General features: G+C 36.0%; 1 protein-coding gene across 1 annotated transcript in view; it reads right to left on the minus strand.

Moving 5' to 3' along the window:
- Positions 1-594: 594 nt before the first annotated feature.
- Positions 595-26,901, minus strand: part of HORMAD2 (HORMA domain containing 2) — a 33,338-nt gene continuing 7,031 nt past the window's right edge. Inside the window, exons 2-10 of the mRNA XM_081802556.1 lie at positions 26,470-26,557; positions 19,723-19,864; positions 16,966-17,029; positions 16,329-16,365; positions 12,176-12,196; positions 11,583-11,609; positions 5,590-5,657; positions 2,422-2,573; positions 595-2,254 (exon numbers count right to left, since the gene is read on the minus strand). Of these exons, the coding sequence (XP_081658682.1) occupies positions 1,842-2,254; positions 2,422-2,573; positions 5,590-5,657; positions 11,583-11,609; positions 12,176-12,196; positions 16,329-16,365; positions 16,966-17,029; positions 19,723-19,864; positions 26,470-26,520 (975 nt within the window). The 5' untranslated portion in view covers positions 26,521-26,557 and the 3' untranslated portion in view covers positions 595-1,841. The remainder of the gene's footprint in view (positions 2,255-2,421; positions 2,574-5,589; positions 5,658-11,582; positions 11,610-12,175; positions 12,197-16,328; positions 16,366-16,965; positions 17,030-19,722; positions 19,865-26,469; positions 26,558-26,901) is intronic.

The following is a 26,901-nucleotide window of genomic DNA, read 5'->3' on the forward strand; positions in this document are numbered from 1 at the left end:
TGGTACAACCACTTTGGAAAACAGTTCTACATTACTAATAAAGTTGAAAATGTATAAGCCCTAGGATTCTTTGGTATATTCTCTAGAGATACTCTTGTAAATACATATCAGGAGATTTGTACACGAATGCTTATAACAATTAAAAAGAAAGAAACTCTATCAAGCGTAGAATATTCTACAGCAGTGAAAATGAATGAACAACCACACACAAATGGATAAATCTCATTTTTGATGGTCAAGCAAAAGAAGCAAATCATAGAAGAATAACAAGGGTATGATTACATTTATATAAAAGTTTTAAACAAATGGATATACTCATGGATGGTAAAATTATAAAGAAGAGTAATAGAAGGATTATCATAGAAGTTAGGAGTGTGGTTACATTTGGAGGAGAAGGAAGGGGTGCAATGGGGAAGGGGCACATGGTGGCTTCCAAGGTAGTGACAATGTTCTACTTCTTAACCTGAATGGAGGCTATACGGATGTTCTCATTATTCTTTAAACTGTACATACTATTTTATATACTCTGCTGTATGCGTGATATTTTCAAAATAAAATGATTTTTAAAAGTATAAAATGTTCTATATATGTATACCTGTGTATGAATGTGTATGTGTGTGTGGGTGTGTGTTCCATAAAGGAAAACAACAGAATTTTCAGTGACAAAGTGTCAGAAAGCTGTTCACTAGACTTACTAAATTATTTCATATAATTGGCAAGTTGAATTGAATGAGTTTACCACAAAGTCCTGATTTTTGTATATATAGTTCCTACTAAACATATGCTTGGAAAGTGTTACCACGTGTCTTATTTAATCTATCAATTGAATTATTCATTCTCAAGTTGTCCACTTTCATTTCCTTTGGTAAAAGATAAATTCTTAATTTTAAAAGATAAAAATCCAGTTGAAACATGCCCATTCTTTTCTTAACCTTTATTTTTTTTTAAAACCAGCCTATGTTAACTATATCTTTCTGGAACAGGATCAGAAGAAAATTGCATCAAACTCTAAAGCCATTAGCATGTGTGACATTGTGAAAATACTAAAGATGAAAAAAAATCCTGTTTGTTTGGTTATATTATTTATATTAATTAAGACCTCTTTTCAATATATTAAATATAACACAGATTTAAAGAATCAGAAAGAACCTTCAAAAGTTATTTACTACAGTCATCTCTTTAAGTAGGACTCAAATTATCTCAAGCAAATAAATTAGCATCCTAATTTGAAAATAGCTCCTGAAAAGATTTTATAGCATCACCTCCCATTAAGCAGTCTGAAAAGTTTTTATGTCTAACTCAGAACCCTTTTAATACAATATGGACATACAGTAAACTTTGTTACCCAGATGACAGGGTGTGGATTTACCTAGGACAGTGGGGCCCTAGCAAGTACTCAACTCCAAGTCTCTACTGGAGGAAGTAGGAAAGTAAAGGGCTCAGAGCCCTACCTATTTGGCTCCAGTGGTTCCAAACGCCCCAGACCCCTGGCTTTCCCCAGAGACCTAGCCCCAAAGCTTGTCTCTCTACATAACCAATAGTTGACTATCATTTTGTTTTCACTCTGACTTGAGTTTATCTATAACTTTTTTCTCCCCCAACCTCCCTCCACTCAATTATCCCAGTAATCAAGAACTTTATATTTCCAGTGAGAATGAATACCCAGAATATTTTTTAAATCCTAAAAATGTTACCTATAAATGAAAAAAAGAAAATCCCAAATTTTCTAAGTTTATGGGTACCTTTTCTAAAAGAAGTATATTGGAAGGTCTTTTTTTTTTTTCTTGTAATCATGGACAATTTCAAAGTATATTCCCTTTTTTTACAGTACAGTACTTTTTTTACAATAAAGACTCCCTGAGGTCAGAGGCTAATTTTGTTTTAGTTTTTATACCTGACATACTCCATTGGACGACTACTGTGATATAACCTATGAGGGAATTAAAAATGTTAGCTGTGTTTAACTGAAGCAATGGAGGCTCGATAAAGTTTTGCCTTACATGATTGTTGCATTCCTCTTCTTCTTCATCGAAGTCTAGACCCTGATGAACAATCTCAGTAGTGCTGTTCTCCTGAAAGAGATTGTTCTCCAAATCAGATACTCTGGTGGCCTCAGTTGTGACTTTTACTTTCATACTATGAAAGCCAGTGGAGACCAATCCCACTTGCAGGTTTACAGGCTCCCCCTCGAACAGCAGGAAGTGTGAGTTTACCCCTTCTTTAAAACCAGGGGGTTGGTAATCATGTGGAGTCACTGCAAAATGAAAAGGGCAGAAAACCAAGAAAACTGTGAGTTTCAATAAAAGTCAAATTAATCTTTCATGTGTAGCAACAGGTATCTTTCAGATGCTTGCAAAATCTCTCTATGTAAAATATTACTTTGACACTTAAGAAGGAATTTAACTAGAGGTCTCCACCTACCCGCATTATAGTAGTGGAGTTTCATAGTAAGTATAACATCATTAGGAAGGGGTCCAAGGTTCTGCATCAGTATATATAATTTACGGATCAGTAGAACACTGGCTTTCTTAATATCTTCACTGTTTGTCCCACTTTCGAAGCTTGTACTACTGCTATAACCATATAGAAAAACAGCATACTTTTCAATCATATGTAATACTGAAACTCTATTTTAAAAAGAACAAAACTCTTAACCATATGATCAAATAAATATAAATATCAGGACACTTGAGACCATTTTTAGTATGTAAATTAGAGCAGTGATTGTACTTTCTGCAATGTATATACAATGGATTTCTTAAGGAGCAAGTTCCCTTAAATATGACCTGATTTTTTAAAAATTTGAGTTACAAATAACCACATGCCATAATAGTGAGAACAATGGATTTGGAATTAGGAGACTTGACATCTAATATTGGGTCTGCTGCTAACTAACTGAATGAGCTGTGTCAAGTCATTTAGACACTCTAGATCAGTTAGCTCACTTTGCAGGATAAGCTTATACACATTTCTACACCTTTCCAGATTTTCTATTTGAAAATTGGTCATCAGTTCTGGGCCCTTCCTCCATCTGGTTATCTGTCAGAGATGTCCCTTCCTCTTACATGGATTCCAACAATGGCTATCTATTCTTCTCGCTTTTCTTCTTGTCTACACTGCAATAACATTCTCTATGCTACTGCTGCAATAATATACCTAACAGGAAAATCTCCTCATGTCACTCTCTTGCTTAAAATTCTTCTATTACACTCATCACCTTTCAATCAAATTCAAGAATGGTATGTGTACAATGCCTTTCATGAGCAGCCACGCCCTCACCTACAACCTCATCTGCATTTACTATCCAGTTTCTTCTCACCCACGTGCATTTGCATATGCCGTTTACTTTGCTTGTATTGTGTTTTTCCCACTTCTTTTCCTGACTCTCCTCAATTCATCCTTTAATAGCTAGCTCATGTGTCACCTCTTCAAGGAAGTTTTCCCTGATAATTCTTATACATTACTCCTATGTATAATTGTTTGTATGCCCCCCTCTAGATTATGCGTGGCTCTATCTTTCATGTCCACAGTACTGTTTGGTGCCAGCTAGAGTAAATACTCAGTAAACATTTGTGGAATGAATGAATGAATGTACAAGTGGAACCAAATTACCTTCTAACTCTAAATATTTTTTTATTTCTCTCCAAAATTTTCTTCCCAAATTGGTTTCATATTTGAATAGCTTCTAGGAAGGACTATCAACTGCAATATATTTGCACAATGTCTTTCACATAGTAAGCACTCAATAATGAATAATAATCCTAAGTAATTGAGCTAATGGAGGAAGTGTGGATTCATAAAACAGACATTATTAAGTGAATACATCTGCTCCTTTTTTGATTTTGAACAACAAAGTTTTGTCTACTAAGATTTAACCAATTTGAAATAGGTAACTCAAGTGAAGGGCTATAGCATTTAGCTCATGGGATCTTTCAGTATACATCATATTCATAAAATCATATCCATGTAAAATCATACTCAAGACTCCCTTGTACTCTTTTAAAAGGGAAATTATCTTTACTATGGAAGAGGTGATAAAGTAATTTTGTATGACTGATCATTTAAATAAATGTCTACCTTTGGTTTCTAGGAGATTAGTAATATGCATTACCTTTTCTTCTCCTTAATAGCCAAAAGATTTGGCCGTTTCTGTTTTACTGCTCACCACTTGGCATATGTGCCTTCATAACAAAAGAGATTAATTTGGTTGCCAGTAGTACTTATATTTAAATTTTGTAGAGTAAAAGGCAACTGTTTAATGTGGGAGAATATGTACGGAAAGTGCTGTACAATCTGTACAATGCTATATAAATGCTAGCTTATGATGATTAATATTTTAATTCTCATTCCTAAAACTTACTTCCTCTGCACATCCTACTGCTGTCTGCAAGTTTTACAAATGAGAGGATAATTAAGGAAGTGAATCTCAGAGAGAAATCCTCAAACTGCAGTAAATGACAAGACAGAGCTAACAGCAGAAAATTGAGTATTAGGCCACGTTTCTCTTCAGAGTTGCTCCTTTCATGGGCACTCATTCCCCTGACTTGGAGCCCTCTACCACCCAGGCCTTTTCACCACCACCCACCCCCTCCACTTCTATTCCATCTCATCAGCAAAACTGAGATCTTTCTGAATCCAAAAGCTACCGGGATGGGAATAAATATTGCTCTTCAATAAAACATCTCCACCTACACCAGGGATCTTTTTAAGCAAATACCCATGTCTTTGCTCTTTAACCCACTAGTATGTCTAAAACTTGGCATTTTAAACTTGATAGGAAAAAGTAGTGCTTTCCAGTCTTTTCCATACTGGGACAAACATAAAAAATTACATTTGTATGACAGATTGGGAGAAGTAGATGAGAATGTTTGTATCTATAGGCAAATAGTTCAGGGGTTTCATTTACTCCAGATCCAGTCTGGCTATATTGAGGGCAAAAAAGATTAATATCTTGGCATAGCAACTGAGAAACTTCAGGTTAGTGTCTAAATAGAATCTTATGGAGTTCTTCAATCAACACCATGTAGACAGCCTCATTAATATAATTTCTACTGCTATGCCACCCACCAACGACCACTGCCTCCAAGGACCACTACCATCACTACCACTACCACCAGGTACCATTTACTGGCCTTTTAACATATGCCAGGCATGGGCAAAGCTTTGTATATGTATTATAATTTAATAGTCACAGCAACCATATGATGTAAATATTATGAATTCCACTGTGCAGATGAGAATACTAGTATTTAGGGAGGTTAAGTAATCTGTCCAAAGTTAGACCAATAATGGAGTGTTCCAAGCTAGGTCTCTAGGAATTGGAACTCTTAACCACCAAACTTAACTTCCTTTAAACCCCACTAACATCACCTATGAGGAGAAGAGGAAAAGAAGCAAAGGAAGACTCTACTCCCACCAACTTCATCCATGGATTTCAGAAATTTGAACAATTATTACTATTATTAATGGAGGGCTTTTATAGGATTAGTGGGGAAGTTACAAAGGAAATATAAGGCCTATCTATGGCTTCAAGAAGCTTATGTTTACCTCAGTCCTATTTCTCATGTTCATTAAACAATTAGATTCTACCTGTCAAAATCCATAGTGGCTCCTTCTTTTGTGTATTTGAATTTGAACTGGTATATCTCAGTCACTTTCTAGAAATATCAAAGGGAATAGAGAAAGAAATTACTTACAAAAAAGAAATCCAGAACCTTATCTGGTAATAGGTGAGGAATATTTTTATTGTATACCTATTATACTACTTACATACCTCTTTGTTTCACAGCATAACATTATTCAGGAATAGTATTTCCAAATATAAAGATAACTTAATTTTTCTCCTCCATGCTAAAAATGAGTTAGATGGCAAATTCTATTGTTACTGTTTCAAAGCTGGAGAAACTAAGAGGCAGAGTTAAATATCTGACCTGGCATAGGTAAATGACAGTGAAACCAGTTGAGAAATCATTCATTCATGTAACAGATATTTATCAAATGTCTACGTTGTGTTAGACGCTGGAGTCAAAGTGGTGAACATGACAAAAAAGGTCCCTGTTTTTCTGGAATAGACAGACTGGTGAGACAGTCAATAAATAAGTAAACAAAATAATTTCAGATAGTAATAAGTACTGTGAACAATATGAAGCACAAACTGTGATAGAGAATAGAAGGGAGAGGTGCTAATTTGGTTTGGAAGGCCAAGGATGGCCGCCTTTAAGGGATGATGCTTGAGCTGAGCCTCAGTGACAAAAGGGGATCACGTGCAGATCTGGGGGAGGGCGGAGTATCCTGGGCAGAGGGAACAGCAGTGCAAAGTTCTAAAGCAGGAAAGTAAGCCTCTTTCAGGGCCAAAGAGGAAGCCAAGTGGCTGGCAATGAGTGAGCAAGTAAGAGAGTGTAGGAGATGAGGATATGGAGCTTTATTGGCCATGATAAGAGGTTTGGATTTTATTCTAGGTAAACCAGAAATACACTGAAGTGTTTTAAGCATGGGAGTAATTTGCATGCTTTTAAGATCACCCTGGCTATTTTAATAGTGCAGAAGGAAGAAGTGGAAATCATGAGAGCAATTAAGAGGCTACTACAGTAATTCAGGGAAGACCAGAATGGCAACAAGAAAACTAGAAAAATTCAAAAAGGAACCAGGATCTATGACATCAGGTCTTGTTTTTTTGATCCTGCACTAAAAACTCAGATACCACTGCTATTTGCTCTCCTCACTGTTAAGAAAGCTAGAAACAAAGAGGGAAACATATCCTCATAAGAGACATACTCCATGTAAAATAACATGATTGTCTGGTAGTTGAAGCAAACGTTTGGCCCAGATACATTGTACAGCTTGTCCACAGATCTGGAGAAAGTCCGAAAGAGAGGTAAAGTGTATAAGTGTAAGTAGAACACAAAAAAATGCCCTTCATTCATCTGTTTCAATTTTTGGTCTTGATATTGTGGGAATGAGGATGTTGGATTGATCAGAAAGTCTCAATGTTTCTGTTACTTTACTCTAAGACTTGTTCCCCCAGCTCTACTGATCTTAAAACCTTAGCAAACAACTTAATCACAGGTTATCAGGTCCTGGAGAAATTGGCTCATGCTGCTTAAACTCTAAGACAACTGATTTGTAGTGGACTTAATTTAAAAGATAAAATATTTTTCTAGCAAGACAGTCTACTTGGGAAATCAAACAAAATTTTGAAGGCTGCTTTGTGAGTACAGTAGGAGAGGTATGTGACACTAGTGTTGCCTACCACAACAGGTTCACCCCAGACAGGCAAGATACACAGCATCCTCTCTTTGTTCATGCTGGGTGTAATTGCCCTGCCAAGCAAACCATGTCTATTCTTCCTGCCTGCCCATGTTTCACAACAAACTCTAGCTTTTCAATGCTCTGAGCTATCTTTTATTTTTTTAATTATAACAAGAGTAGATCCTTTAGCAGCTGATAATTTTATTAACATGTTATTTGGTCCCTGAAGCAATTCATAAGAGTTATGTTTACAATGGTTTTATACAAGATGCTAATCCCTTATAACTTCAATCTGACTCTGATTATGACAGAAGATATATTGACAGCAAGCATTGGTCTCTTCTTAACATTGCATAAAACATTTTCCTACTTTTCAGATTAATGTGTCGCCTAATAAAGATAGGCCTTTAAACCACTCAACGATGGTTTCTGTTAATCATACTGAATATATTCAGATACCAAAGCAATAGCAACATATATAGCCTTTTTTCCTCCCTTCACATTCCAATCCATTGGCAAGACTTTCAAGACTATCTCCAAAGCATATCCCAAGTCCATCCATTATTATCACCCTGTCCAAACCACCACTATCTCTCTTCATCTGATCTCCTTGCTTGCAAAGTATTCCTCCAGTAATTCATTCTCTGTTCTATAGCCAAAAAGGGTTTTTGAAAATATAAATCAGACCATGTTACTCCTTTGCTTAAAACACCCCAATGGTTTCCCGTTGCCCTTAGAATAAAATCCAAAAACTACTTTATCCCACAAGATCTTACACATCTGTCCCTTGTCTACCTCTCTGACCTTATCTTCTGCTTCTTTCTCTCCTACCCACTAAGCTCCAGGCTCAGGGCATGAACTCACAAGATGCCTTGTAGCTTAGGGCCTTTGCCCAGCGATACTCTGGAACATGCTGTCTCCAGTAGATGATGATAATATTTGGGCACTGCCCTAAATGCTCCACATGTATTCATTCTTATGCAGTCAGTACTCTGAGGTAGGTATTATTATCCTCATTATACATGAAGCTAGTAAATGTTAGAGCTGGGATTTGACTCCAGCACCTACAATGTTAACCACTGTGCTATTCTGCCAATCACGTGCCATTGCCTCTCACAGACCTGCATAGGCTGACTTCTCTGGCCCTTCAGGCTTAGCTCCACAGGCCTTCCACAGACTATACTCCAATCCCTCCTTCTCCATTCCCTGCCTCAGCACTCTCCAGCACACTACCTTTCTTTTATTTTCTTCATAGCATTAGGACTATCTGAAACTGTTTTGCTCATTTTTGTTTGTTTATTGTTTATTCTCCCTCAAGGATATAAGAATGTAAGCTTCCAGAGAGCACGGACCTTGTCTATCCCATTAACTCCTGTGTTTTTATACCTTGAACAGTGCTAGGAACATAAAGGGAACCCAATTAATATTTGTGGAATAAACATTCAGCCAGGATAGAGTTCACCCTCAATTAGGATTTTATCCTACAAGGATTTTTTTTTAAAACAAAGTTTCTAAAACCAAACTGTGGCTAGAAACAGAGACCATGTATAGTTCAGTTCTTGAAATAATCTATTAAAAATGGATGCTGACCACCTCCAATAGGCACAAAGGAATAGATGGTGAAACAATAAGATTTTTGTCCTCACAGTATTGATACATAGCTATTCTTTTTTTTTTAAAGTAGGCTCCATGTCCAGGGTGGAGCCCAACACCAGGATTGAACTCACCACCCTGATATCAAGATCTAAGTTGAAATCAAGACTCAGATGCTTAACCGACTGAGCACCCAGGCGCCCCCACAGCCATTCTTTATAGTTCTATCATGCATTACGTTGTGTAAAACTTTCCTTAACATATTTACATTTTGGTTTACACAACTTATTAATACCCTCCACACATTTTATAGTGTTTAACTGTAGGAAAGCTACACTATCCCTCTTCACTACTTTACTTTTGTCAATTCACCTCTGTCATGAAATGGAGCAACCAGAACAAAACTTCTACTACAGAAATACTGCAACTTTGTGCAATGTCCAAAACTCCACTGGCCCCTGGACTGGGTAAGCACACTTAAGACAGAGGTTTGCAACTATTGTACTATGACAGACTCTGCACAAGATTGCTACAAATTTTAATCCATGTGTAAAATATATTTTTGTTTCAGGTATATGTTAATATTGCTATTGTTTCTTCAGTTTTGTTTAGAGAAGGAAATACTTCTACAGGTAAGAGTCAAGAAACATGGCACAATATTAGATAAACACCAAAAGACTATGTCTACATGAGAATGTTGTTTTGTGAGTATATAAAAGAATGAGAAGGGTGCCTGGGTGGGTCAGTCAGTTAAGCGTCTGCCTTCGGCTCAGGTCATGATCCCAGGGTGCTGGGATCAAGCCCCACATTGGGCTCCCTGCTCGGTGCAGTCTGCTTCTCCCTCTCCCCCTGCCACTCTCCCCTGCTTGTGCTCTCTTCTCGCTCACTCGCTCTCTCTCAAAATAAATAAATAAAATCTTCAACAACAAAAAAAGAATGAGATTAGGGAGGTAAGTGGTTGTATCAGTAACTTGATGCTAAATATAAACTATAAAATAGTGCAATCCCATGGATACTTTTAGGCATTATGAACATTACTATTCCATAGTTATACTGTACTTATTGCTGACTTGTTTGGTGTTCTTTTGAGTCTTTTAATACCCTCAAACATGACACTAAAACTTTTATCAATTAAAAGTGTACCATGGACACACAGGGGTTAGGGATCACTGTTATATGGAACGATCTGTAAGCATTAAAAATATTTTTTTCTAGGTTATAAATGATAGCTCAGCACTTCGTATTATAAGCTTTTGTTTTCTAACTTCATTATTTGCCTGCATCAAGCTCATTTTAACAGCACGCCCCCCACACACACACCCTCCAACCTAAGAGTTTTCTGTAGTTAAATTTGCTCAGCATTTCACTGAGCAAAAGCACTGGTTTCAGATTAAGAGTTTTTTATGCACAAGAAAACAAAATAATTCATTGCATTAAGAAAATGACCACTTTATTAACAATTTATCAGAAGGTTTTTGTTTGGGAAGCTTCCCCTCAAACCTACAGGGGAAAAAAAAGCATTTTGAAACTAAACAAGAGACAAAGATAAAAAGGGGTAGTTCAGGCATTGAGGAATTGTTACCTACCTGTATGTACCAGTTTTCCTCCACCTTGTTCAAACAGTTATTTATAATCTTCCCAAGAAAGGATATTAAAGGCTAAAAATGCTTAATTTAGTCTTGAATGCTACCAGTTACGCTAAATCCATAGGCTTAAGAAGGAAAATTGAAAGCAAGGAAAAAGGAAAGAGAAGAAGGAAAGAAAATTAGGAGGAAAATACAGAGAATAGAAGGAGAAGAAAGAACAGAGGGCTTCTCCCTCCATCTCTATGCCATTGCCACAGAGTAGTACAAGTAACTATTACATGTCCAGGACTATGATATTCACTCTGGGAGACAGAAAACAAGACAAGACACTTGTCCTCAAGAATTCAGAATCTGGTTGAAGAGATAAAGTAATCTACATGAATCAACTGAGAGTGTTAAATTGTGGGGTCCCATTAGAAAAGGAATTTGGAGAAGGAGGAAATTAGTGTGAACAGCATAGGCCAAGAGGCTTTCATGGGAGATTTGAACATAAGTTGGCCTTGAAGATGAGTAGGATTCAATAGGGAAGAAATTATGAGAGAAAGAAGAAGTAAAGATCTGAAAAATCTATGAACAGGTCAAATAGGGGAGAATTTAGTTGGCAAAAAAAGGAAAAGTTTAGAATTATGCTGTATTTTCCAAAAGGCCACAAACAGAAAGGATTCAGAACTGGTTAAAATAAATAATAAAACATGGTTTTATACATGCAGAGATTTTTAATTTTAACATGTTAGGGAATAGGCTCCTCTACGCTTTTTTTTTTTTTTTAACACCCCTAAGTAGTTTTTAAAATCTCATAATAGGGCGCCTGGGTGGCTCAGTTGGTTAAGCGACTGCCTTCGGCTCAGGTCATGATCCCAGGGTGCTGGGATCGAGTCCCACATTGGGCTCCCGGCTCAGCGGGGAGCCTGCTTCTCCCTCTGACCCTCTCCTCTCTCATGCTGTTTCTCTCTCGCTCGCTCTCTAATAAATAAATAAATAAAATCTTTAAAAAAAAAAATCTCATAATAAAGAATTGGTGAAGTTTATAATAAAACACACTGGAAGAGCTTATGGTGAGTTACTTTGCTCATATAGTAATCTAGTAACATAATCAATAGCCTCAACTCAGGTAAACATATTTAAATATAATCCCTTCTCAATGTGTGTCCTTACCTCTGGTTCCTTGGGATTTGTATAAAGCTGTTTAAGGAGAAATAAATAACATTTAATTTCTGAAACTTATTAGGTTACTCCTCACAGAATACATTTTCTATGTGAAGAGTTCAAATTGTGCTCTATTAATTGAGGACTGAGATATACATATCTCAAAATAATTTGTTATGGTTTAAAAATATAAATCAAATATCTAAGACTTTCTATATTATCTTCTCATTTGCTTTCTATTCTTAACCATACATAGCATGTTATACTCAGAAGGGCACAAAACTTCAAAAAAGTCTACACAACCATAAAAACAAACACTCCAAGTCTATAAAGTAATTTAAAAAAATGAAATCCTGATAGCCAATATGTGAAGCAGATAGTATGTCCTATATACTTTCCCATGTATTGTAATATACCTAAGAAATACATAATTTGTGATCTTTCATTAAAACTTCTGGTAGATTCTATTTTTTTAATTCCAAAATGTCATAGGACAGATAAAGAAATTCAGGAAGAAGTGGGGATAGTACTGTTTTAATGTTTTACTTGCCAAAAAAACAACATAGTAGAAACATGGGTTTGGTCTTTAAGTGTGTACTTACTGTAAGTACTGCCATGTGTAGCTTCAAGAGAAAAGAAAACTATTGTTATTATATACTTGTGCTGATATTATTGTTATTTTCAATAAAGGCTAATTAAAATTATTTCAGAGAGATTCCAAAGATTTGGGTAGAAGATCTAAAAAAGAGATACTAATTCACTCATTCATTCAAGTGAGTATAAATTTACATATATAGGGTTCTGCTGGAGAGGAGGGATGCAAAAAAAAAAAATGATAACTATCTATACTATCTAAAAGTTATATTTTAGTTTGGGAGGCAAAAGATATACAAAATAATTCATTTTTACTAAATATTAAATATGCCACCAGTATCTCCAAAAAATTGTCTTTTGAAACTAATCTACTAAAGTAAAAATTTTAAAGTCTGATAGGTCTATAAAACCCTTGCCCTACCTACATATATATTACTATAAACAGATTCTTTCTGCTTGGAAGAGTAAGCCAATATATAGAGATATAATCTAGTCTCTGATAAAAATTTAAAAACTGGAATACAAATTAGAAAATTTCTGGACCAGGGCTGGCCCAGTCGTTAGAGCATGTGACTCTTAATCTCAGGGTTGTGAGTTTAAGCCCCACAATGGTCACGGAACCTAGTCAAAATTGAAAAAAAAAAAAATTTTTTTTTAAAGAAAATTTCCCAACCATAATTTCATATCAAACTAGTCACCTATTTCACCCAAAGGACTAAAACTTTAGTGACACTGTGTGGCTATTTTGGTTACTGCATACAATTGATTTTGAGACTACATAGTGAAACTCTCTATTAATTATTTGATTAATAGTTCATTCATTCAAAAAGAGACATGGCCCCTGATCTCAGGGAACATGCAGACCAACAGGAGAGAAAACATTAAACAAAAAAGCAAACAGGTACATCATTACAATTGTGTTAACTGCTATGACAATGTAGCACAGGGTGCTTGAGAACATTAAACAAAAGGACAATCTAGGCTGGGGTGGGGGGGTATGTGCCAGGGAAGACCCCTCTAAGAAAGTAAATATTTAGGGTGAGACCTAAAGGATAAATTGGATTTAGCCAGGTAAAAGGTATGGGTAGGGAAGAGAATTTTGCAGGCAAAAGCAATAATACATACAAAGGGAAAAGGCACTTGGCATGTTCTAGAATCCTTGTGTGGCTTGAACATGGTTAGCAATGGTGAGAGTGATGACTTCTGGAAAGGCAGGTGGAGACTAGATCATACAGGTTCTCTGTGAAGGACTCTAAATTTTATTTTAAAAGCCATGGAAGATTTTCAGGCAAGAGATTGATATGATAAGACTTAGATTTCTAAGGGATGCCTGGGTGGCTCAGTTGGTTAAGCAACTGCCTTTGGCTCAGGTCATGATCCCAGGGTCCTGGGATCGAGTTCCGCATCGGGCTCCCTGCTCAGCAGGGAGTCTGCTTCTCCCTCTGACCCTCTCCCCTCTCATGCTCTCTCTCTCTCTCTCTCAAATAAATAAATAAAATATTAAAAAAAAAAAAAGACAGATTTCTGAAAGAATGTAGTGTGGATAGTGAGTTGGAATGGTAGGGGATTGAAAATGGGAATAAGGAGACAGATTAGGAGGCTATGTACAATATAGTCTCTTCTTTATAATAATTATCTAAAAATACATACATACTTACTTTAAAGAATTTGAGCATAATATGAACTACAAAAAAAATGGTAAAATCACCCAAAATTTCACAACTAGAAATAATCATCATCTTCAACAGAAGAACATCTTTCAAGATCTCTAGATACTCAAACTTGACTTTACTCAAACTATTTTTAACACATTAATTATTTCCTAGTAGGAAATTAAGATACTAACAATGAGTCTAAGTCATCCATCTAAGGTATTGTCTTTTAATCTCCCAAAACAGTAAATTTAATCGATTCAGTCATACAGGTAGTCATTTAAGTAAAATAAATCCATCAAACGAGGTAGATAATCTTTTTACATCACACTGCTCTTTTAGTACATGTAACATTGTAATTATTTAACAAGTGACGCTATTAGAGTGTGACCTCCTTGAATGGAGGAATCACATCTTTCTCTCATTTTTGTCTCATCCAGTATTTAGATACAATGTCTGGCACAGATTAAATAGATAAGAAAGGAAGGGAGGAGGGGAGGAAATGAAGGAAGGAGAGAAGAAAGGAGGGAAAGAACAAGATAAGGTAGAGACAGAGGGAGGAAGGAAGGAGAGATAAAGGAAAGGAGAAGAGGGAGGGAATGAGGGAGGAAAGAGAAAAAGAGTTAACACATAGTGCTTATTATGTGCCAGGCATTGTTCTAAACATTTTAGATCAGTGGTTCTCAAAGTATGGTCCCTAGACCAGCAGTGTCAACATAACCTGAAATTTATCTGAAATGCAAATTATCACATCAGAAATTTTGGGATGGAGCCTGGCAATGCTTTAACAAGTCCTCCAGGTGATTCCAATGCAAGCTAACATTTGAAAACCAGTGCTTTAGATTAGTTCATTATCTCAAACAACCCTAAGAGGTTCTGTTATTATCCCCCATTTTGTATATAAAGAAACTAAGGTACCAAAAGGTAGGTACTTGCCCAAGATCACACAGGTGTTAAGTGTAGAACTGGGATTCCCTTTAGACTGATTACAAAACTTGTGTTCTTAACTATATTGCACTGCCTCTCAATGATGGATGCTCAAGAAATGTTGCTAAATGAACGGATGGTGGAGAATGAATGGTGTTCAGTATGCTGGTGATGACCCTTTCCATTTAAACCTGTCCAAATACTAAGGGCCTTCAAAGTTCAAAAGCCATTTTCTCCAAAAGATTTCCTTCATGCTCCTTACTAGATACAACCCCTCCTTTTCCATATTCCTATTGTACACAAGCAGTATCTTTCCTTTAGCATGCATTAATTTCTAATGAGTATTATGGGTACTTATATCTGATATTTTTACACAAAAATATCAAGCTGATGTGAAAAAAAAAATCAATATTTAATAGCCTAATAGGACACAGGTACTGGCCAATCAGAATGGATGCCAACTTAGCCCAGAATCAGAAAGGATGCCAATTTAGTCTTAGCTGGGTTCCTGGAAGCTCCCCATGGGCCAGATGTTAACCCTTTAGTTGCTAGATTATGGATAGGTCTGGAGAGATCCCAAAAGAGACAATGGTGAAGTGAGGGGGAGATAATGGTGGGGGCCACTCAGGGTCTCAGCAAAACAGCTATTTACCACCCATTACAGAGTATTTCAATATTTTAACAATAGGCACAGCTGGGCCAATGTATAATAGCTAATCATCAGCCACGCATATGAGTATCATTTCTCTTCTGCCATGCTCTAGAAGATCTTTGTGTGCACAAGCCCGTATCTGTTTTAATTTTGTATCCCTCAGTCCCCCAGGTCAGTGTTGAATAAATCATAAAAAATAACTGTTCACTGAAAAAGGAAATGTATGAGTGCAACTAAATAATCTATTATAAGGCTATTCACCTCAAAATTCCTTATAAAGGAATAGGAATTGAGAAGGAGTTAAAAGAAGATATAGATGGGGAAAAGGAGGGGAAGCAGTGGTAGAAGGTTCATTTATATACATCTTGTCTCTTCAACTAGGACTAGAGCCTCTAATTTTTATACCTTCATAGCAGTCTTGGGCAGCAAGAAAGATCTGATATACTTAAAATTCAAGCTGCATTTTTAAAAATCCAAGGTACAATACTAGCTATTTGAGGAAACAGGTTATATACATGCACCAAACATAGTTAACAAAATAACTATCATAGAATAAAAACTAATTATTCAAGTCCGTTTTTTCCTTTCATATCTGTGAATTGAATCACAACTATTTTGAACATGTTTAATGTGCTAAATGCCAGATTCTTGTCTCCCCTGTCCCACATCCTCTGGATCTCTTCCAGTGACTTCAGAGGAAATTCTGTGGTCAAAAAGATATGCGTATGTAAAAGAGAAAAATGAAGGTTTCCTTTCTAATTGATGAAAACAAGACATCAACAGGACAACAAAGACATAAAAAGAAACTTTCATAAATGCAAATGTAGGCACTAGTGCACTGTTAATACACAACAACAAAATAAAAGCTAAACTTTTTTTAAGGTATAAAAGATGTCTTTAATCCTGGTATAAATTTAAAAACATTCTTACGTATCTTTTTTCCAAAGCATCAAAACAACCTTGGATCCTGTCAAGAAATAAATATTTGATGTCAATTTGGACCAGATGCGAAAGCCAAAAAAATTCCAAGATATAGAACTGATTTATATATTTTGCTTTTAAGTACATTAAATTGGTAATCATTTTACCTTTCCCATTTGAACTCTTTTTTAAAACAGTGTCATTTAATATGTTGATACATCTTTATAATAGGTAAGCAATTTAAAGGTAGAGAACCACATCTTATTTTTCTTTTTGCCTCCCATAATGTTTAGAATACTAACACGCATATGATGAGTAATCAAATTTTGATTGATATTTTTCTCTTTTTAAAATTTTGTTATTGAAGTTGACATACAGTGTTATATTTGTTTCAGGCGTACAATATTTTTCTTTCTTTATACAAGTCCATTTTTTTCAAAAACAAAATTAAATCAGGATATTAAAATTATATTGAATATTGCTGTAAATTTCCAGGAAATTGTGAAAAAAAAGGAAAGAAGGAAGGAAGGAAAAAAAGAAAGGAAGAAAAGGTTTTAAGGAAATGATCTTACCAAATAAAGTCTTATGGGTAATTTCAACCATGATAAAAATAATGTTCAACTTTTGTGGAATTTCAATTACTTACCATTTGATAATATGCAGTGACCCAGGACATTTTTTATCTTCTCGAAGGATTTTTAAACTGAGGTCTACAAAAACAGAAACACAGTGTATTTTCCTTTACTAAATGATTACTGTACTAAATTTGTCCATGCTAAATAAGGGTATTTCCTTTAACTATTTTATTTATATAACTTAGTTTTATAGCTTATAAAAACATTTTGAATCTCTAAATATCTACTCTAAAAATAAATCCTATGTTGAAAACTAGCTTAGTTCCAATTTTGATTATAGTTTAGCAGTCTTCCCTTCTACAATGCAGCACAACTGAGTTGATTGCACATTCAATTTGTGTCACTTCTTTGCTTCTGTTGAATTCCGAGTAATCATAAGGGACTATTGAGATCATATCCATTAACCAATTTAAAACATGTACCTCTGTTGAATTCCGAGTAATCATAAGGGACTATTGAGACCATATCCATTAACCAATTTAAAACATGTACCTCAATCTCAAGTCAGTTCTCTCATATTTGTCTCCCCCTAAATGAAAATAAAGATGAAAAATTTTCCCATGGATTATTCTCAAATATTAATTTCCATCTGAAATTCAACTACCTTACTACAGTTAGAGAAGAGGAAAATCATATTAAAAGAGTTTTTGCTTAGGGGCGCCTGGGTGGCTCAGTCAGTTAAGTGTCTGCCTTCAGCTCAGGTCATGATCCCAGGGTCCTGGGATGGAGCCCTGCGTCGGGTTCCCTGCTTGGCAGAGAGACTGCTTCTCCCTCTCCCTCTGCCTGCCACTCTGCCTGCTTGTATTCTATCTCTATGTCAAATAAATAAATGGATAAAATCTTAAAAAAAAAAAAAAAAGTTTTGGCTTAGATTAGTCCAAAATCAATCACTGATTCATGTATGACTTTGCATGTCACTTCACCTTTTCATATTGTTTTCCTATCCTAAAACTGATGTTCCCTCTACCTCTACTGAGGTACATGAAAATTATTCCATGTTGGCATAATATTTAGAGATTACCAAAAAGAGAGTGACATAGGAGTACTGAGCATTTTTATGATGTATATTACTTTAAGAACGAACACTGAGAGGGAGACCTACAACTTCTACTAAAACTACCACAATAAATAAAGCTGTAAGTAATAGTATTACCTCTGTAGGAAGGAAGGAAGGAAGGAAGGAAGGAAGGAAGGAAAGAAGGGAGGGAGGGAGGGAGGAAGGAAGGAAGGAAGGAAAGAAGGAAAGAAGGAGAGAAGGAAGAAAAAGTGAGCCTAAAATGGAGTCACTTGCCCCCCATGAGGAGCAAACCAAGACTTAATTGCAAGAATGTAAACTTTAACCAGTCAATCTGGAATTTCCTGTTCAACACTTGTGAGGTAATCTGCATGGCAGACCCCCACCCTCCCCCTTCCCGAGGAAGGTGACCTTGCCTGAAATAAACCTTTCTTTTCTTTCACTAATGACTTCCTTGTCCTGCCCTGTTTCTGCCTATAACAGTCTAACAATTTGTACTGCTCCTCAGAGCTCCTATTTGCTAGATTGGATGCTGCACTATTCATGAATCATTGAATAAAACCAATTAGATCCTCAAATGTACTCAGTTGAATTTTGTTTTTTAACATCCGCCCCCCCATGCCTAGGGCAGTGATTGGCACACAATAAGCCCTTAATTAATCACCCCAAACATGCCTTTTTCCAGTTTTTTCCAATTCTGTTCCAAACAAGGAGAAATGCCACCATGTGCTACATATAAACATATTCACTATTACAGATTTATATTCTATAGACCAAAAGAAGATATGATACAAATGAAGTTGTCATGATTGCAAGTGCCATGCTTTTGTACTTACAGCACACATGCATTTCAATGATGCTAGCTAGTATAGAGGATGAAATGTTAGGAAAATTCAATTGGAATGAGGCCAAGGTATATCGTTAAATACAGATGCAAAGAATTTAAAGTAAAGTTAGATCTTGAAAAATAAGATCATACAAGGAAACTTATAGCTCTCTACATTTATTTTCCCAAATGATAGTTCCCATTTTAGTGACAAATCAGCAAGATTTTCTGAATTGTTATCACAATCCAGCTTTTTAAGCTAATAATAAGATTTTAAAAAATTGAAGAGTCCTAGGTACATTTATTTTCTTTCAATACAAGACAAGGAAAGGAGCCAGAAACAGCTTGTAATATAAGGAAATGAGATCATCAGTTTAAGACACAAGAAATAAAAGGGAGTAAAGTAGGAGACCTGGCAATTGAGAAAAGAAAAGTGCTGATTAGAATAGTAATTGTCTATCCATGCTAATCAACAAATGGGTTTGGCATGAATATGCTTTTCTTCCAGTATATTTATATGTGTTAACAGGAAGAAGAGTTTTTCACCTGGCTCCATTAAATTGCCTCAATGCCAAAGTATACCTCAAAGAACAAACTCAACTGAGGCAAAAAATAGTGCAAATCTACAACACCCGAATAGATTTTGATTGGCTGTTGCTTTTATAGGTATGGTTTAGAATTACCGGGCTTATCTATAGAGATTTCTTTTCTTCTCAGTCTGTCATTTGGTATCTAGCCAGGAACTAATGATTCCTATAAGTAAAACCACTAAACATACTGAAATTAAAATGGAAAATGAATTAGCAAATTGATCTTGAAGAACAATCCCATGACTTGGAATTAGCACACTGAGAATTGAAAGATTTACCCCTGCCAAGTACAGGAAAGAGCTACAACAGCCAAGGTAACTACTTAGTTAAACTTTACCATCCAAATGGCGTTCTCCATAAGAGCTCTCTGGAAACAGGCCTCTTAGATATGTTATACATGAGATAGAAGTAGCAAAAAGTTTCTTCACCATTATCAATGACTCATGCTCATTAGTGATTTGGGATGGAAAAACAGTTTCCTGGGTGAAAAAGATGAAAAAGATTAGTATTCTTTAATATATTCAGCCATCATGCCATTACCACAAATATGATGGGAAGATTTTTCAGGACTTCAACTCTGATACCTTTATAGGTAATCAAAAGGAAACAGGGCTTTGAAAATTGCATTAAATTTGATCTCCATAGGCAAGGCAGAGCAGAAAGGCAGAGTTACCCAAGTAATTCAAGACTAGTATAATTTATTTCACATGATCCATGGGTTTAAGGCAAAATTGGAGTTTTACTATGATTACATAATCTCCTTCCCTTTCACACACTCCTCAGAATGCAATGCAATCTGTCTTTTATTACCTCCATTCTATACTATTCTCTCCAAAGTCATCAGGTATATCCTATCGTTGACCTCTTCTGTCCTTTGTACTATGTAACTTCTCTGCAGTGTTTGACACTTTTTTTTAAAGATTTTATTTATTTCTTTGAGAGAGAGAGCATGAGAGGGGAGAGGGTCAGAGAGAGAAGCAGACTCCCTGCTGAGTTGGGAGCCCGATGCGGGATTTGATCCTGGAACTCCGGGATCATGACCTGAGCCGAAGGCAGTCGCTTAACCAACTGAGCCACCCAGGTGCCCAGTGTTTGACACTTTTGCCCACTTTCCCTCTTCTCTTTCAGCTGCCATAACACTGTTTTCTTTTGATTTTTCACCCATCCCCCATATCTATCTCAATCTCTTTTATTTTTTCCAGTTTTTCTGCCCTTTAAACATTTAAATTCTTTTTTTTTTTTTTAAAGATTTTATTTATTTATTTGAGAGAGAGAGAATGAGAGACAGAGAGCATGAGAGGGAGGAGGGTCAGAGGGAGCAGCAGACTCCCTGCCGAGCAGGGAGCCCGATGCGGGACTCGATCCCGGGACTCCAGGATCATGACCTGAGGCAGTCGCTTAACCAACTGAGCCACCCAGGCACCCCTAAACATTTAAATTCTATCTTCAGTCCTTTTCTCTTCTTGGGTAATCTCATCTAGTCTCACAGCTTCAGCTATAGTCTATACAGGGTGTTCTGAGCCCCACTTCTATGTTTCTGTTCTGTGAACCTCTGCACCTAGACCACTTTGTAGACCCCTCAAACACAACTTATCTCTATCACCTTTAATTGAAACCTGATCCTAAATTTCATTGTCAGACAAATGAATCAGCCTCCACGCCAATCATTCAGGCTAGAAGTAGAGTTGTCTTTGGCTTCCCTTTTTATTTCATATCCCATCTCCAATCACTAAACCCTATAATTCTCTCTAAAGGAGTTCTCAAATGTATTTTCTCCTTTCCCTTCTCACTGTCACTGCCATACTCACTTCTCCCCTTTATTACTGCTGTAGCCCCTGATCTTCTTGCCAACAGTTCCTTTCGTTCACTCTGTCCTTCATATTACCATCACTATTAACTTTAAAGAATACAAATCTTATTATGACATGACTATTGTTCATGTAGGATAGACTTCAAGTACCTTAGTGTGGCATTTGAGAACTATCAAAGTCTTATCCTTGCCTAACTCCACTGCCTCATCTGCCACACAACACCCCCCCCCCGCCCCTATTCCCTATCAGCTCCCATGTACCTTACTCTAGTTATGTGGAGCTACTATTCATTTACTGTTCTTCTACCATGTATCTCCATACTTTTGTGCTTTGCTTAAGCTACAGTTCTGCAGAATATTAAGGTTCTATAAAACGTCAGATGTATCAACGTTAACAATAGTTTCCTTCTAAATTTTATACATGTGTATGTATGATATATTGAAAATGTATACAATTATTCTTAAATGACTGGATAGTCTGCCCTAAGAAATGGTGTGCCACATTAGGAATGTTGAAGACAGTGACGGATGCATGAATTTTACTTCAGTGTATAAAAATTGTCTAGGGGCACCTGGGTGGCACGGTTGGGTGAGCATCCAACTCTTGGTTTTGGCTTGGGTTGTGGTTTCGGGGTTGTGGGATCGAGCCCCACATTGGGCTCCACATGAATCCTCTTGGGATTCTCTCTTCTTCTCCCTCTGCCCCTCCTCACCCTGCTCTCTCTCTAAAATGAATAAATAAGGGGCGCCTGGGTGGCTCAGTCGTTAAGCGTCTGCCTTCGGCTCGGGTCATGATCCCAGGGTCCTGGGATCGGGCCCCGCATCGGGTTCCCTGCTCCATGGGAGGCCTGCTTCTCCCCCTGCTTGTGTTCCCTCTCTCGCTGTGTCTCTCTCTGTGAAATAAATAAATAAAATCTTAAAAAATAATAATAAAATGAATAAATAAATCTTAAAAAAAAGAATTGTCTACCAAATAAAATATGCTGATAGTTTATTTTGCATCTTGAGTTATCATTTCAACATATGTTTGTCATATTCAGTATTTACTGTGTACATGTATAAAAATAAAAATAAAAATTTGATCATTTTTGTCACAATTAGTCTGAGACTGCTTTTTGCTCTCTTATTTAATCCAAGCACAAAATATGTCTCATGAACTCCAGCTGGTATTGTGTCAATACATTTTAATTTTAAAGTATTTTCCAAATATTGATGAATTAGATTGTATTAAACTTAAGAACTTCTGTTCAAATCAGGCAACTTGCATGGGAGAAGATAGTCTCAATACATATATCTGCAAAGGACTCATATTCAGGATATATGAAGAACTCCTAAAATTCACTAAGAAAAAGACAGACAACCAAAAAGAAAAACAGAGACAAAAGACTTGAATAGACACTTCTCAAAACAGGATATCCAAATGTCCAATAAATAGTACTCAAATGGGGCACCAGTGTAGCTCTTGATTAAGCGTTCGACTCTTGATTTCAGCTCAGGTCCTGATCTCAGGGTTGTGAGATCAAGCCCCATATCGGTCTCTGTGCTGGGTATAGAGCCTGCTTGGGATTCTTTCTCTCCCTCTCTCTACCCCTCCCCAACCCTAAAAAAAATAGTGCTCGAACTTCATCAGGGACATGCCCATTAAAACCACAATGAGGGGTGCCTGGGTGGCTCAGTCAGTTAGGCGTCTGCCTTCGGCTCAGGTCGTGATCCCAGAGTCCTGGGATCAAGCTCCACATCAGGCTCCCTGCTCAGCAGAGAGCCTGCTTCTCCCTCTCCCTCTGCCTGCCGCTCTGCCTATCTGTGCTCTCTTTCTGTGTCTGTCAAACAAATAAATAAAATGTTTAAAAAAAAAAAAACCACAATGAAATAATACTACACACCTAACAAAATGGCTAAAATTTTTAAAAATGAGAAAATACCAAATGTTGATAAAGATGTGAATCAGTCAAAACTTTTAAACACTGGTTATAGGAGCATAATAAGGGGATACAACCTCTTTGGAAAATTTCCTCAGTGGTATCTACTAAAGCTAAATATATACATATTCTATGACCCATATTTCACTCATAGGTATACACCTGACAGATATGCATACATATGCTCACCAAAAGAACATTCATAACAGCATTATTTGTAATGGACCCAAAATGGAAACTACTCAAATGCCCATCAACAAAAAAAATGGATAAAAAATTGTAATATATTCCCACAATGGAACACTATATAGAAATGAGAATGAATGATCTATAACTATACTTAACAATACTGATGATTCTCATACATAAATCTTAACAGTACTGATGATTCTCATACATTAAAGAGACCAGATACAAATGACTACTACTGACTTCATTTATAGAAAATACAAAAGTAGGTGAAACTACTACTTCTATGCTGTCAGAAGTCAGGATGGTTAAGTCTCTGATTATCTTAATCAAATTCAGAGGTCTTTTTACTATACTACACAGTTTCAGCCGTTGAAGTTTTAATAATTCTGTTACTTAGAGGGAGGTACTACCCACAAATATGCTTTTGATGAAGTAGAACTCCCAAAAAGTTTTTCTTTCTTTCTTTTTTTTAATGTATTTAAGTTATCTTTACACCCAATGTGGGGCTCGAACTCATGACCCCAAGACCAAGAGTCACATGCTCTTCTAACTGAGCCAGTCATGTAACCCCCCAAAAGCTTTTCTTTTTCTTTTTTTAAGATTTATTTATTTATTTATGGGGGGGAGGGGCAGAGGAAGAGGGAGAGAGAGAATCCCAAGCAGACCCGACACAGGGCTCAATCTCCCAACCCTGAGATCATGACCTGAGCCGAAACTGAGTCATATGCTTAACCAAGTGAACCACCCAGGCACCCCTCAAAAGAGCTTTCTATATCTATACCCCAAAGACATTCTAGATCTTTGCTAGATTTTGCTATATAAGCTTTGTTCTTCTTTGGTATACCATATAGTGGCAATGAATGATCAAACTATATTATATTCAGTTGTTAAAAATATATAATAAAATTATTACTCTTGCATGTATGAAAGGAACTTTGGAGACAAATCAGTATGGATCTGAAAATTGTAAGGAATTTATGCTTTATTCTGCAATCAATGGAAAGTCAGTGGATTTGATCAGGAGAGTGAATAAAATAATTGTTTTAGGAATATTAAGCTATAGTAGAAGTAGGAAAAACTGAAGCTGAAGGAGCATTAGGTGTGTATGTGGTGTGCATGTTGTGCATCATATGCATTTAAAATCTTACAGAAAATTGTTTTTTGTACCCACAGATCCTGAGAAATTAAGGTTCTTTTGAGTAATTGGGTAATAGCTGGCATGGCATGCATATATAGTAACTTACTGAAAACTTGCTGAAACTTAGAGGCAATACTTGAATAATAACCATTTGTAAAATTAAATAACCTAGAGTATAAAGACGTTTATTTTTAATACAGGATCTAAAAGGCCATTTGTAGTAATGAAGATCAATAGTTGGAAAAGCCCTCTAGAGTTCTGTTATTTCCCTATACTCCAGGGATTTTTTTTTTTCTTAGCTCAACTGATCTAATACTTTAAGGGTTATCATTGATGTTTTTATTAATGTCTAATAAATGAAAATACTATGACTTGATAATAGAAAACACTATTATAAATTATTTTAACAAGATAGGGTCCTAATGACATAAGTGATGTTTGACAGCTTGGCTGTCAAGTTACATGACCCAAGACAAGTTACTTTACTTCTCTGCACTTCAGTTTCCTCCTTAATGTGAGGTTTAATTGAAATAATAATATAAAGCCCTTGGCACAGTGCCCAGTACATGGTAAGTGCTGAATAAATGTTAGCTTCTATAATTGTTATTATTGTTGTTTTAAATATTAAATAGCAAAATCATACAGTCACTTAAAATTTCCTGGGAAAAGTAGTTCATATAATCCAAACTACAAAGATCTGTTTACATCAAAAAATCAATTTGTTAATTTGCAGTGAGAAAAATAACTACCAAACTAATTGCAATTCATATACCCAGCTCAGCATTCCGCACCCCCGCCCTCCCACAAAGAAGGAAGCCCACTTAGGAAACCAAATGAGAACAGGAATCCAGTGAGTATACTGAATTTGAGCCAGAAAGATGACTGCTTTCTCTCTGCCCTAATTCTCCTTCAACCTGAATCTTGCCCCTGTTTTTGCTACAGCTTAATATTCCTAAAACAATCATTTTATTCACTCTCCTGATCAAGCCTGCTGTCTACTGATTAAAGAATAAAGCATAAATTCCTTAGCTTGGCTTTTAAGATCCATATTAATTTGTTCCCAAAGCTCCCATTCAACTTTATTTCCTACTTCTGTCCAACATGATGTCTCTCAACTCCAATAAGGATAGGTTCTTCATTATTTTCTAAAATACGCCACGTTCATTTCTCATTTTGAGCCAAGGCACATTGGTAGGTTTTCCTCATAGAATTCTCTTCTCTTTCTTCTACTCAAATCCTTTGTATTATTCAAAGTCCACCTTAAGTCACATTTCCTTCATGAGTAATACACAAACCATTCCAGTCAATACAAAATCTCTAAATTCCTATAATTTGTATTGCTTTACTCTTTTTCACATATATGTAATACATATACTGCTTTGTATATTGGCTTAACTCCTCTAAATTGTATTTCCCTTATCAGATTCTAAACTTCTAGAAGATAAAGATTTTTTTTTCTCAGAGAATAACACCATATCATATATATAGACACACACATATATGTAAATATATATTATACAATATTAAGCTCTCAATTAATACGATTCATTAATGAATGTCTTGGGGCAAGATAAACCTGCCCCTGCGAACCCAGAAAGATTACTTGGCTCCGGCATGCTCCCCTAGGGGCCCAGCCTCCAAGTTCCTCTCTGTGTTCTCTCCTCAGTTCTTATAATTACATCACGGTGCCTATCAGAAATTTCCTAATTGCTTCACAGTAAATGTCTAACAAAAAAAACCATTCTCTTTAAACATCTTTTTTGTTTCTGATTTCTTTCACTCTAGAAAATCTAAATATATAAACATGAAATAAGCACCCAGTAAGTTACTCTGTAGGAATCTATTCTAATTTCTTGAACATCCCTGGCCCATTAGGCAGTTAAAATGTAGATATACTCTGACAAAATATTATGTGCCAATTAACTGATAAAACTGCTGTTTTAAAAAAACACCAAAGATTAAAGTCATGATTCTGAAGTAACTCACTAAATAGCCATTGATTTTCTTTTAATTCTTAGTAATTACCTTAGATGCTTTGTGAATTTTGATAGAGTGAGAGAGCTGAGCAGTGGCCATTGTAGTAATGTATCAGAATTCTTTTAACAGGTCAAACCTATGGGGGTGAAAAAAAAATTAGAGGCTTTGCCTGACATAATCCTTTTTGTGAATTTTCCAAAGAAGAACTACATAATTAGCATTTGATTGTATTCTTTGGAAAATTAGTTTAATTAACATTTTTATCTCCACTACCCATTTTCTATGAATTTGGCATAAATTCTCTGGATTAGTTTTTTCAACCACCCAGTGAGAATTTAAGTTAATTTGCTTGTTCCCAAATACATCTGGAGGAGAAAAATAAATTGTAAATCACCTAAAAATTTAACAATGTATTTTATTCATCCTCGTTATTCCCTTACAGTGCAACTGTGCTCTGTATATAGCAGGGGCTCAAAAACA

Source organism: Leptonychotes weddellii, chromosome 13, assembly GCF_054177405.1.
Source record: "Leptonychotes weddellii isolate Sample4059 chromosome 13, ASM5417740v2, whole genome shotgun sequence".
Taxonomy (NCBI): domain Eukaryota; kingdom Metazoa; phylum Chordata; class Mammalia; order Carnivora; family Phocidae; genus Leptonychotes; species Leptonychotes weddellii.